The 13,324-nt window shown below is 35.3% G+C and overlaps 1 protein-coding gene across 1 annotated transcript in view; it reads left to right on the top strand.

Annotated features, from left to right (window-relative positions):
- Positions 1 to 13,324, top strand: part of LOC117427726 (WD repeat-containing protein 72-like) — a 69,321-nt gene that overhangs the window by 33,792 nt on the left and 22,205 nt on the right. Inside the window, exons 15-18 of the mRNA XM_058995163.1 lie at positions 8,952 to 9,763; positions 10,769 to 10,806; positions 11,936 to 12,018; positions 12,627 to 12,810. Coding sequence (XP_058851146.1) covers positions 8,952 to 9,763; positions 10,769 to 10,806; positions 11,936 to 12,018; positions 12,627 to 12,810 — 1,117 coding nt within the window. The remainder of the gene's footprint in view (positions 1 to 8,951; positions 9,764 to 10,768; positions 10,807 to 11,935; positions 12,019 to 12,626; positions 12,811 to 13,324) is intronic.

The following is a 13,324-nucleotide window of genomic DNA, read 5'->3' as shown; positions in this document are numbered from 1 at the left end:
AAAATACTCTTGTATTGAAAAACGTTGACAAATACATACAGTACAGTACTGGGCTAAAATAAATCAGAGAACTTTACTTGTTTACATTAACAGAGGCTAAATTAGGTTTTTTGTTGTTGTTTTTATTGACTCAGAAATTAAGAACTGTCATACATTACGAAGATTTACACTAGTACCAGTAATCTTTAAAACAATCAGTATTGCTCTGTACCACAACAAATAGGTTCCGTTTCAATCAGTATTATTCTAATACATTTGCTCTGAGGCATATTTGGATACATTCTTGGTGGTTGAACATTGTGAGTATCTGACCTTTCATAGAATGGAATTCTAAGCAAATAATCTTGGATTATTTTCTAGACCCTGCCGCTCAATACTCAAGCACGCTAATAACCAATTGATCTCTGTATAACAGCTTTCCAGTTGATAGCATTTTTGCACTATTGTAAACTCTATAGATTGATCTTCAATATTTTAGGTGGCATCTTCTTCAACCATATTAATGATCTGTTTTAATTCTCAAGATACATGTAAATAAGTTATATATAGTGAATTTTATACATTTAATTTAATTTTCTTTATACTGTATTAACATTATTTTATTCCAATAGAAAATAAAAATATATATATTTCAGTTCATTGGACAACCAAAGATATTTGACTTTAAATAAAACAATATTTTTTATAAATGAATGCTTCATATTAATAACCCTGTTTTCAAATACAAAAAAAATATCTATTTTCAAACTGCTAGGACACAAAGGTAACAAATATATATATATACTAATAATAACATTAACATTTATGTTACAGAGATGGTTATAAAAATAGTCAGTTATTTGTGATTTCTGTCGACAATGAACACATCCAGAGATGCAGAGATTCACATTTTTAATTATATCCCTTCTCAAAGTCAAACTCTAAACAAAAGGTTTAATATGAAAAAAAATATTGTTTTCATGAGTGAATAACGTTTGATGTCCCAGCATATAATTACATTTGAATGATGGTGCCTTTCTTTTGCTTTTTTTTTTAAAGCACCAGGTAACAAAACAAACAACAACAACTGTGATAAGGATAACTGGTGCTCTTTGGTATTTTATGCTATGATAGCTTTAAAAAATTGCACATAGTTATGTGTTGTTGGTGTTATAAGCATAGTAGCTCTATAATATAATCTGTGTGAGGATTCTCGTAGCAGATCTGACCAGATTATCAAGAATTATCATGGTCCAGGAGTTAAGAGATGGGGGGGTCCTAGTTGTTTTCAGATGTTATGATTTTTTTTCATTCTTAAAAGAATGCACATTGATTTACCTATGTACTGATCATCCCTAAAAATGTTCACATGCTAGCAGGTTAGTATGGCCCACACGAATGGTATGTTAACCCAAGATAGGCCTAAAGTCCCTTTCAACGGACTGATAACAATCAGATTGACTGCTTCTGGAGTCTGGTTTCACAGTTTGGAGGCTGAAGGCTGAAGTTCACAAGCCAGCGGCAGAATGGGGTAGAAGTAAGAGAAGTGTTTTTGAGTCACTCGTGCTAAATAAATAAATTAAAAAAAAATAGCTTTTGCTATGCATCTTTCAAGTTGCTGATAAAATAACAGAGGGGACTCTGGCTTGGGACTCTTTCATTGTTTTCAAATAATAATAAACAACACCCTTTTAAGTTACAAAATGCAAAATTAACAAGAGAAAGTTATTTCAAAGACCTTAACTTAATGTGTTTGTTTATTAATTTGTATTCTCCTGAGTAAAAAGCCTTGATAATAATTACCGGCAGCCAGTGGATAAGAACCAGGGCGATTGTGAAATACAAACTCAAGAAATGTAAATTGCAAAAATGTATCGAAATCATTAAATTCTCTTTTAGTGATATCCAACCTGCTGATTAATAACGTCTTCGGAGAGGACATTACTATGAAGTATTCATTATACTTCATTATAATTAGTGAGTGACTAATGGAAACGCAGATGAAATGTTTGTCCTCGGATTAGCAATGCTAGGTCTGTGGCCACATCACGCGTATTACGCTTTGCCATGTTTCAGTTCTATTTGCAGTGAATATTGTTGCCACAATTGCTTATCTTCAGCGAGGGGAAAGCAAGAGCGCTGATGGAAAAAGGCAATGTTGATGCAACTAGGTGTAGAACCCCTGTGTTCATTAAACTGTCAAGCAGCAGTAATCAGGGTCCTGTTTGTGTGAATGTTAATACGGTATGCCAGAACTAATTGCATCATCCTGGTATAGGAAGGAACAAAAACTCATTTTGATATTTCAAATCAATACTTATGGAGTTCACTGGCTACAGTTTATTATTTTCAATAAATGCAAATTATAGTATTTGAAAAATGGCATTGTCTCCTGTTTGGTATTTGGTATGTTTTTTTTTTGCTTACTTTGAATGACAAAAAAAAACCAAAGAAACTCGCTGTTGCAGGTTTTTGTTTTCACAATGTCCCCTTTTAAATGATTGCAACAATTGACGTATTAAGATTCAGCACAATTTAGATCAATTGAATAGAGCCCAGAGCCTATTTCCACAGGCATTCGCAGACAATATCACTGTGATGTACTCTGACCAAGTACTTTCTCGTGTTAATTGGGAAACATCTGAGTATACATATTCTGTATAGAACAAAACCGATTACTTCAGTGCAATGGCACTTTAGGAGAAATTAAAAGTGCAGTGTGTGCATATAGGCAAACATCTCAATTAAGAGCTGTAATTAGATAAATGCCCTTTTAAGATGAAGTTAATTAACTACTCCCTGAAGGATTCATTTATATTTTAATTAACATTACAAGATCCATTCAAGGCGGTCCTTTCAGATTCATTACAAGTGGTGTAAGAAGAACATACGTCATCATGCTACAGTAATTGATACTCATTTTTATAAAACTAAAAGAGTGTATTATAATCAAATGTCCGGGGTTGTATTACAATCTGTTTAATGATGCTGTTCTACAGGGCTGGGAAACAGTTTCCCCACTCCTATGTAGTGTATATCAATAGTCTCTACCGTGCTATCAATTATGCCAAACAAATGTACTGTGCCATGATAATATAAATGGCAATGGGGTCCACAACTTCATTATCAAAGATTCTATAATGATATTGACTACTGTCATATTCTCAGGTCATAGTGATAAGCCTGGGTGATTGAGCTTTTTGAAGGAAAAGGGAATTCTATTAAATGGCAGTCAAACCATATTTTACTCTCATAAACCAGTTTCAAAGCCAGAGCCCAGTTTCATTTATCTTTATTTTCCAAGCTTTATGGAGGAAGGCAGAGAAGTGTCCATCTGTTCATCCAAGATTGCACGGAATAGCAAGTGGTCAGATGGTTTTAACTGACAGAGGTCAAAAGGGCCTCTTGACCCTGTGGGCTCTTGCAGAAGTAATCAGAATGCTGTGGCTGATGTACAGCTGGATAAAGATGGCTGTATTTTAATTGACAATGATAGCCAGAATAAGCAGCATAGTCGTTGCTGAAGGAAAACAAAAAGTATCCAATACAGTAATTTATTACCAGGCACACACTCGGTTGTTTTACCCCTGCCGTGGCCAGAGAAAGCAAAAAGGTACTCTAACACTTAACTGAAAATGGATGCCCTGCTGCGATCAGAGATGCATGGTGGTCAGATGATTGCCTGTACCATTAGCTTGGTAATGTTTTCTCCATTGTAAACTGCTCCTCATCTTCTTCCTGTGCATCAGCTGCAGATTGAAGGCTTTCTCGTTTGTCTTCTATTTTTCTGCCAATCATCAAGCTGCTGTCCACTGCGCACATTTGGAGGAGGCCATTTTTTACCTATTGTCAAGCATCTCCAGCACACAGGACATAGAGGTTTCAATCCCAATTGACAATAAGTAGATTTTTAATACAACATGTTTTTGTTTTGGAAGAGGAATGAGTATATATTTTGAAACTCTTGTAAAATCTGGCATATTGTTGAGAACTACGCAACTTGTATCTATTTTTTTAAACTGAATATTGCACATGCTTCTATTGAACTACTTAAAAAAGAGAGTGCTTTACCAGTACTAGTTTTGTAAAGAAATAAATAGTACTGCATTTTAGTTGTTTGTGCTGTGCACCTGTGCACTGTAGCCTGCAGACTGTCTGTCTCTTCCCATTGGATTAAAATAGTGGTACATGCATGTGGGTTATGCTGTAGAGAATTTCTTCTCATGCAAAGAGATAACATACATTGATGAGTGTATCACCAAATGCCAACAGTTCCAGATAAACATATTCTAAAAAGATCCTTAGAAAGCTGAAATGAGATTTATGGAGAATAGATGATGATAAATGTGAGGCTTTCAGCAAACGTGAACGAGTGACACGATACCTGATAACCCAAAAGATAAGTCTGTTACAGGTGCATTGCACAAGACACACCAAGGCACTTTGATTAATGAATGGACCTCCAATAGTGTAAGCAGGTGGGAAGTGATATTATAATGTAAATGCAAAATGATGAAATCTGCTGAAAATGCTGGATGTTTTACGCAGTACTCCTGGAATATACAAACATTTAATATGTCATGAATGAAATATTAACAGTTTTAGAAAATATTCATTAAATGTTTGAAATGTACAAAAACAAACTCTTTATCTTCTATAACCAGCAGCTATAAACCAGAATCCAATTGCACCATGCAGACATGCTTTTATTGATCCGCATCATTTTCTTTAACCAAAGAGCACACACACATATATATAGTAACCTTTGTTGTGTATGTGGTACACACAGATGTAGAAGCTGCTGCATCAGATAATCGATATTTTCATTTTAATGCTGAAACAATGGAAAGGGACACATTTAGTATCATACCTGGTTATTTGTATGCTCAAGCCCTCTTACAGTCTTTTCCCTGCTCAAGTACACACAAATATTACAGGCTCTGCCTGTTGGATGTTTGCAGCAAAAAAAGGCAGCCATTTTCTAGGTTCAGCTTTACCTCAATGTGTCCTAGTCACATGATGCCTTTCTTTCATCCTACCAATCTCATTTACCTTGTCATATAGTATTGTCGTCGGCTGTAGATAGCATTATTGCAGAGTCATTTCTGTTTTGTTTTTTAGATGTGTACATATTAGTTTAGAAGAAACTAACAAGAAAAACATTTCATATTAATCATTTTTTGGCTAATAAATAAATAAATCACAAATGCAAAACTTGTAAAGCAGACACGTACTGTATTTCTTTTTTACTATGTTTAAGTATTTGAATTAATTCTGCGTACCATACTTTTTTCCAGAATTGTGTAAACGGTGATTAGGAAAATATCAAATAAATATGTTATCAAGTGTGAAAAGTAGTACTCAAAGCTTTACCACTTTCCTGATGGACAGGCATTAAAAAGAATAGATATGCTGAAGGGTTAATATCTTAAAGTCGTGGAGTTTGAAATATAATAATAATATGAAAATAAGTGTGTTCTGTTTCTATGAAACCTATTATCTTTATTAAATAAAGACATTGCTGTGTTGCATTATCTATTGCTGATATCTATTAACAACCAAATGGTAAAAGTGGTACAACTTGTATTTGAGTCCTTTAAATGATAAAAATGTGAAAGCGCTTTTCAATTGCCCTTATTTCCACAGTTGATTTCACCCTAATACCATCCTCAGTGCACTGTAGTTCAGGGTCAAAAGATTGAACTGGCAAGGTCAAGTGGACTGAAGCTAACAGATTGTGTTAATTTGATTGAAAAGGCATACATGTTATGTTTTGTCACAAACAGCAGTAACATTAATATCAGATATGAAGGTGCTGTTCATTTCTCTGAATATATGTATTTATATAATTCTATAGCTCCATTATGAAGTAGCTATACAAGCTAAAAACAGGTTACTTGCCTTTTATCTGTCTGTCTATCTATTGCTTTATCCATCTGCAAAACATGTTTTCATAGCTTCTTTAATCTTCGTTTTCTAAAGTCTAATAAGTTCACATGAAGACTCTGAACTATATGGAACAGCTAATAAAGGCCACTGGTTTTCTTTTTATCAGTCATTCTTTTGAAATGACACTTGGGGAAATAGCTTCTGAGAATGTTTCATTCAAAATAGCCATTTTCAAGTCACCAATTATCTTTCCTTCTGATTTGGAGCTGTGCATATTTTATTCCTGGCCAGGCTCTTTCTAACTGAAATCGCTCTAAGGTTTTATTTTTCTACTCATTGGCATTTTTGTGTGTGATTTGTAGTGTATGCCCTTAAATTGCTAATTCCATAGTGTTTAATACAATACTTCAGTGTTGAATTAAATACCAGGTATTGCAGTATTTTACAATGCCCTTACCTGTTTATTAGGTATTAGTTACGTTCTCATGTTTTGTATACAATGAAGGTGATGTTACCTTCCAATCTCCAGCTCCTTTATTTCTTCTTTCTGAGATACTGTATAGTGCTATACTATTTTATGATGAGCAAGTAAGTTACCTTCACAGGTAAAGCTCTGAATTCTCCACTGTAACAAGTATGTAGTATCTTTTAATTAGGTGTTTAATGTGGCACATCCTCTATTATATTATTAATATAGCTCTGTAGCTGAGCTTCAGAAATGTGGCCAGTTGCCAGAGGCGAGCTCAGAGCACCCAGTCTTATCTGTAATAATGAACCTCAAACTGCATAATGAAGAAGCGAAAGCACCTTTTTAAGAGCCTCATGTCAATTAGGCTTTAGATTGCGAGTGTGTATGTAGTTGGTGCGTATGCCCTGTTGAATTGGGTGTTCCTCTGGGTCGCTCGCAAGTCAGACTCATTAGTGATCTTCCTGGTCAGGAAAGCTTGCGGTAATGATGCTTTGAACACAAAAGTTGTGGTGTTGCAAGTGAGGGCTCAGTGCTGCTAGCTATTCTTTTAAAATAGCTGCAGGGAAGGTGTGCACATATGCCAGGAAGCTATCAGCAGCGGCATGCTGTGGAGCAGCATCTGCTCTTTCTGTCAGTTTAGAAGGAGCAACCACTGTGAGGGCAGATCCTGAAAAGAATCTGTGGTCAGTTAAAAACTGCCAGTCTCCTGAAGGAAAACTCAAACTCTGTGGCTTTTAAGCTGTCAGACATGTCATATTGTTAGGGCTGCGTCTCCAGCTGAATAAAGCAATCTATCTTCCTGAATTAATCAATAAGGAAATCTGGGGAAAATACTAAGGGTGAAATAGACAGAAAAATCAAAGGATTTTTTTTCTGTTTTGTTTCTTGTTCTTTAAAAGAAGCTACCATCTAAAACACTGATTAACAAATAAAAACTGTTCTTATTATCATTATGTTAATTAAACGTGGAGTTTGGAAATAGTTATTTGCTAGAATTGAATATACATATAAAATATAATGTTTAAATGATTATTATTATTGTATTTTTTTATGAATTGAGTTCGTTACATGGTCTAATTATCTCAGGAGTATATTCTCTGCAGATTTAGAGTTCAAGAATAAAGGAAAACGACAGGGTTCTAACACAGAGTGGAACTAGTCAGAGTGCAATCTAATGCTCTGCAGTGACTCCTGCTGGGGGAGGGGGTGGTAGCAGCCAGTGTCTGTTTATGATTAAAAGCCAACTGTGAAGTTGCCAGCAAAGGGATTTTAGTCGATTTCTCATTTCCTTCACACCAGAGAGCCACTTACACCACCACCACGGCACAATACCCCCTGCCATTCAGGGATGAGATCTGGAAACTTTACCACATCTCAGTGTAGATCTCTGCCTGCCTGGAAATGCTGGCACTAAAGGCTCACATCACCTTCTTTTTTCCCCCCAGTGTGTGGAGCTAGTGCACCAATGCTTGATTCTTCACACCTGCTTCTGCAGCAGCCAGGTTACAGGCATTCAGGCTTATAATGATTCACATCCACCATTAGATGGGTAATATCTTCTCCAGTGGCTTTGATATGAAGGTTCTACAAGAAGCATTTCCCCAATATGCAATGCTTAGTTTCACAATATTTCATATATTACCTGTTCTGTCCCTTTTTTTGATGTGCTATTTAACAAGGTAGTTCCCCTGGTTGCCTGCTCATTTTTTAATCGTCTATGTACCTACCTACTGTATTTTTGTATCTGTTTAATTGGTCTGGACATACCTGTACATTTTCAGACAGAATAATACACCTGCACTTGGTAATTTGCATAGCTTGGGTTCACAGTTCAAATGGAATTATGTAAACTATGAGGTATTCAAATCCAGAGCTTAGATGAGAAAAATAGCACCTCACAATACTGCAAGTGTGTGCTATTGATAGAATCGTATCATATGGAATTTTTGGGTGGAAGTGGAGCCGTGTACAATCTGATCAATGAGACAGAGTATCCTAGGATACTACGGACCCTGCATATCTAACTTGATTGAGAGCTTCTGGGCCAGGGCTTACCTTCCTATTAGGAACATGACCCTTAACCCGTACTCTAAGAGAGACAAGAGTCTTAGAGAGAGGCTTTTAAAAAGACAGAAGAAGCTACCAATAATGGAATAGCTGCCCCAATTACCCATTGAAAGTATAGGATGAACAGGATGCAACCTTGTGAAAAAAAAAAAATCTAATGGAACTCTTCAGTGAGAATAACAGCAAGAGTAAGATGCTAGAGCTTGTCAAAAGATCTTTTAAAGGGCAAAAAGGTAGTCAAATGAAAACAACTATTACTTTTGAAGAAATGTGATTTGGAACCAGCAAAAAAACAGAAAATGTATAATTGTAAAAAATTGATTAATAATAATTCCAGTGTTGTGTTCATTTTTATGATGTTCTCAGTATGTATCATCCCAGCTTTATTAGCAATGTGTTCTTATTTATATATGTGGACATTTAAAGTAAGTGCATTAATATGAGAAGATGGCAAAAAAACAGGTTTGTTTAATAATAGTACCTGAACATATGGAAAATGAAAGTTTTACAAGTGTAACATTTTGTATTTACGTTGTATCTTTTTTAGATTCCGATTCCAGAGCTCATTTTGAGCCCTTTCAGAGTGTTGCAATTGAAAGCCTCCTCAGTAGACAATGGTTTTCACGTCCTAACATTCGACGTGGAGGGACTTTTGGAACAGCTACACCCCAGCCCAGAGGAAAGGTCAGATCTGCTGAGCTCCTATGACAGCTCTGAAGCCCTAAGAAGAGTGGCAAGCTTTGATAGAAAGCAATCTAGACTGAAAAGGAACAAAACGTCGGTGTCCCTTCATCAAGTAAATGAGTTTGTACGAGAACACCTATTCCAAAGTGAGAACAACATTTATAGTGCTGCTGATGAAGGAGTTGGCATGCTTATGCGAAAAAAAAAAGACTCTAGAAGGAGCCAAAAACAGGATCTGGGAAAATTGGATATCAATAGAACTGAAGATACAGCAAGACTTCTATTGTCCTGCCTCTTCCCATGGGGTACAGATGGAGAACTTGATGACCTCTGTACGAATAATCTTGGTATCTTCACACCTCAAGCTCCAGTGTCTTTTGGTCTACAATCAAAGAATGGTCACATGTCACTGATACTGCCAGGGTGGCATCCACAGAAAATGAGTGGCACGAGTGAGAATGGGCCTTATAATTTAATTTCAAACAAAGTAATGCAGCTGGCGAAACAGTACACAAACAGCAGTGCTGCAGAAACTTCATTTCTAGAAAAGGCTGAGGATAAGAAGGAGGGGGACTTTGGATTGGAAATTACTTCCTATCTGTTGTCCATTATTTTAGTAGTCAGCAGTCTTATGAGATTGCCTTTGCAGACAGATGAGTCTATCGAACATGACAGGTATGGACCATAAGGGGTTGTGATGCCACTGATAAAAATTCATTACCTTCTTATCCGTTTCCCTAATATCACCCTCAACGTATTTCAAATAATGCAATCAGTTGTATTTTTCCCTTACTTTCATCTGTCATTTATTAACATAACTAACCCATTACAACTGATACTAGCTGTAAATATGCGCACATCAGTACACAAGATCTCAAATGCTCACTGTTTACACTTATTTAATGATTTCTCATTTGAAGAAGGCTAGAATAGTAAAGCTTGTGCCTTGTTACTGTAGGTTTAAATATTTACTATGGATTCTGCAGTGTTTACCTATAGATTAATTCAAATCCCAAATGAATCATTGCTTAATCTGGAAATAAACAACAATGTCAAATTAGGTAAGGATGTTTAAAACTAACCTGGATGTTAATAGAATTTACACAATTACCCTTATCTTGAAAAAAAAAAAAAAACATTGTTAATGGTTTGCCATTCTCTTTTCATCTTATTTGGATAATATCAGCCATTGCAACCATCAAAAATATTTTACAAGCAATGTGTCCAAAACATGAACATTAAAATTGGCTGATGGCTCACATGTGTGAAAACACAGCATTCTACACAGGTATTATCATAGGTTATGGCAAAATAATGTTAGCATTTCAACTTCATTTTTAGTGTAATGTTACCTCACCTGTTTAATGAAATAACAGTTTTATATTAAGGCCTTTGTCTTTACTTAAAACAATATTGTAGCTTAAATCTACATGCCTTATATGTAACACTCCCCCTGTGTTTAATAAGAACACCCTTATAAGTAATAACTATACCATGGTAAAAGCATAGCAAAGTGTAGTAAAACAAAGGCATGTTCTCATGCACTTTTGAAAACTATTGTAATCATGATAAGACAGGGTATATGCTTGGTATAAGCATGTAAAAAGCATACTAAAGCATGGTAAGGCACATTTACAGTGTTATAACAGCGCTTATACAACCTGTATTTACTTTTTCCAGACACGAGAAGAATGGGTCTCACCTTTATAAAAGGAGAGGTAAGAGGCTTTTATACCCATCCAGCCTTTGACTTTATCAACATGTATTACTCAGTAAGCTCTGGACAATCATGTTATTCTACTGATTCAGACACTGTGAAACAGTGTGCACTATAAATAATTTGAACTTGTTTTACCATTTATTAACCTAATGGACAAGCAATCTGATTGGTTACAAGGTGGTCATTAAACACACAGCTGAGAGTGACATGCATTCAGTGTAAAAAGGTTCTAGGTGTCCTACCATCATTCTTTACAAACAGAAACATTTCCAAGATGTGATACCATGTTTAAAAAATAAATAAATAAATAATATACTATATATATATATATATATATATACACATACACACTGCTGTGCAAAAGTCTTAGACACATTCAGGAGTTACAATATATATCGATGTTATGAGCATCAATAATTTACTCAACGCCTCCACTACTGTTTTCTACTATTATAATAACTTTGACTGTTATTTAGCAATCTTTAATTCACATTGATCAGAATCTTCAAAAACTTGTGATCACAACAACTCAAAGTAAACTATACATGAGCAGCTAATAAAGTGTTGTAGTAGCTAATCCGTCACATTTACCCAGTGGTGCTCAACAGGGAGGACGCGAGAAGCGTCAAAAAAAAAAAAAAAAAGTAAAACGTTTGTTTTTTTAATTTAAAATATATACGTGACATGACGTTCTGTTGATGGCGTGGGTTGATTCTATGGTAGTATTAAAGCAGGTTGATTCTATGGTAGTATTAAAGCAGGTTGATTCTATGGTAGTATTAAAGCAGGTTGATTCTATGGTAGTATTAAAGCAGGTTGATTCTATGGTAGTATATGTTACATTTGAAAACAATTGGCCCGTTATTCACAGAAAATGTCTTCCTTCATGACAGTTTTCTTGATTGTTGTAAACATGTGTTTAATGAAAGCCAAACTTTATTTAATAATTGCTGTTCTTCAACTTATTGATATGCTTAGCAATAAACTGTTACCTTTGCTTAGTCTGTTTTGAGAGTTAAAGCTTTAAAATAGGCAAGTGAAAAATAAATTCTGTCAAATCACCATTATTTGTGGACTTCATGTATCGGGGATTTGATGTTTATTTCTTTTGTTGAAACCTTTCTTAGCCAAGGATGCTGCCCGGTATCCTCTTAGAGAAACAGAATCTCTGAAAAAACTGATCACCAGTTGGCAACAACAGTCAGTTGAGGTAAGAAATGATACACACTGCCAGTGATACTGTAACATTTGAAAGTGATGACACATGGTCACAGTTTGAAATTCCATATCAAAATGTAATATGAGACACTCGGGCCGATGTCAGTTTCAGGTTTTTTGGACTTTCATTCTGTATGAGGAATATTTTGAGAAGCTCCTGTCATAACATGTTTTGATATGTTTATACTGTTTTTGAGGAAATTTGACAGTTAGGGAACCTGGTGTTTGTCTACAAAACTGCAAAGAACCTTTCAACCTGTTCCTGTCCTGTCAACAGTATTTTTAGAAAAGCTGACATCAGAGAACTTTTACATCCTTATAACCTACAGTCCAGTAAAACTGTTTTAACTGTTAATAGAAAAATTCAACTTCACTATGTACTTTGAGGAGAAGAAGAAGAAGTTTACAACATGTAGTCTACCTTTCTCTCCTTTTCTTTCAAAATGTATAAAACTGATACATCTTTTAAGAGAGAGTCCTGCTTTGTACTTGCTCACTCACTTTGATTTGTACTGGAAAATGAAGTGTGCTCTGAGATAAGTTTACACATTCTCTTTACGTATACTTTAATAAACCTGGTACCTGGTGCTGCTTTGACAGGTTCTTGAGGCAGTACAAGCTGTGCTGTTGGTAGAGGTTCAGAGGATTATAAAGACCTTGAGAAAGACATCAATCAGCAGTCAAGCAGTGACCGTGGCAGAGAATAGAAATGGTGAGACTCAGACATTGCCAAAGATTGGGGGCACGGAACTGCTGGAGTCACAACAAAGTACTGCCCCACTGAGTAAGTGCAAAATTGATAGGTTTAATCTTTCCATAAAGTTTCTGCAACAAAAAAAAAGAAAAGAAAATGTCCATGATAGTGCTTTTTGATATAATAGTGATATGGAGCATTAATATATAAATTCTCTTTTTTTAATGAATAGGGATGGGTCTATTGAATTGATCTAAACACCGGTGAATCTAACTGATGGATGATTAAATGAACTACAAATCAAGCATCTAACAGTGCACAGAAGTCTATTTAATCTACTATTTCAATCAATTGACTTACCCCGGTATTTCTAGACATACTGTACTGTAGGTTTTCATGAGAAGTTGATGTTCAAACCACAGTGGAATTGATTAATACTTAGTTGGAATATACGTTTTTAAAGAATTATTAATAATTATTCATCTTAAATACATATTCACACAGCCCAATATACATGTGGAAACACATGAATCAGCACACATTGGGTACACAGTAACAATGTTCAAGAGAGATTAGGTTGGGGCTCAGGGGGTTCTTGTGTCAG

This window comes from Acipenser ruthenus, chromosome 21, assembly GCF_902713425.1.
Source record: "Acipenser ruthenus chromosome 21, fAciRut3.2 maternal haplotype, whole genome shotgun sequence".
In the NCBI taxonomy this organism is placed as follows: domain Eukaryota; kingdom Metazoa; phylum Chordata; class Actinopteri; order Acipenseriformes; family Acipenseridae; genus Acipenser; species Acipenser ruthenus.
Note: the sequence above shows the minus strand (reverse complement) of the source record. Positions and strands in the feature narration are given on the sequence as shown.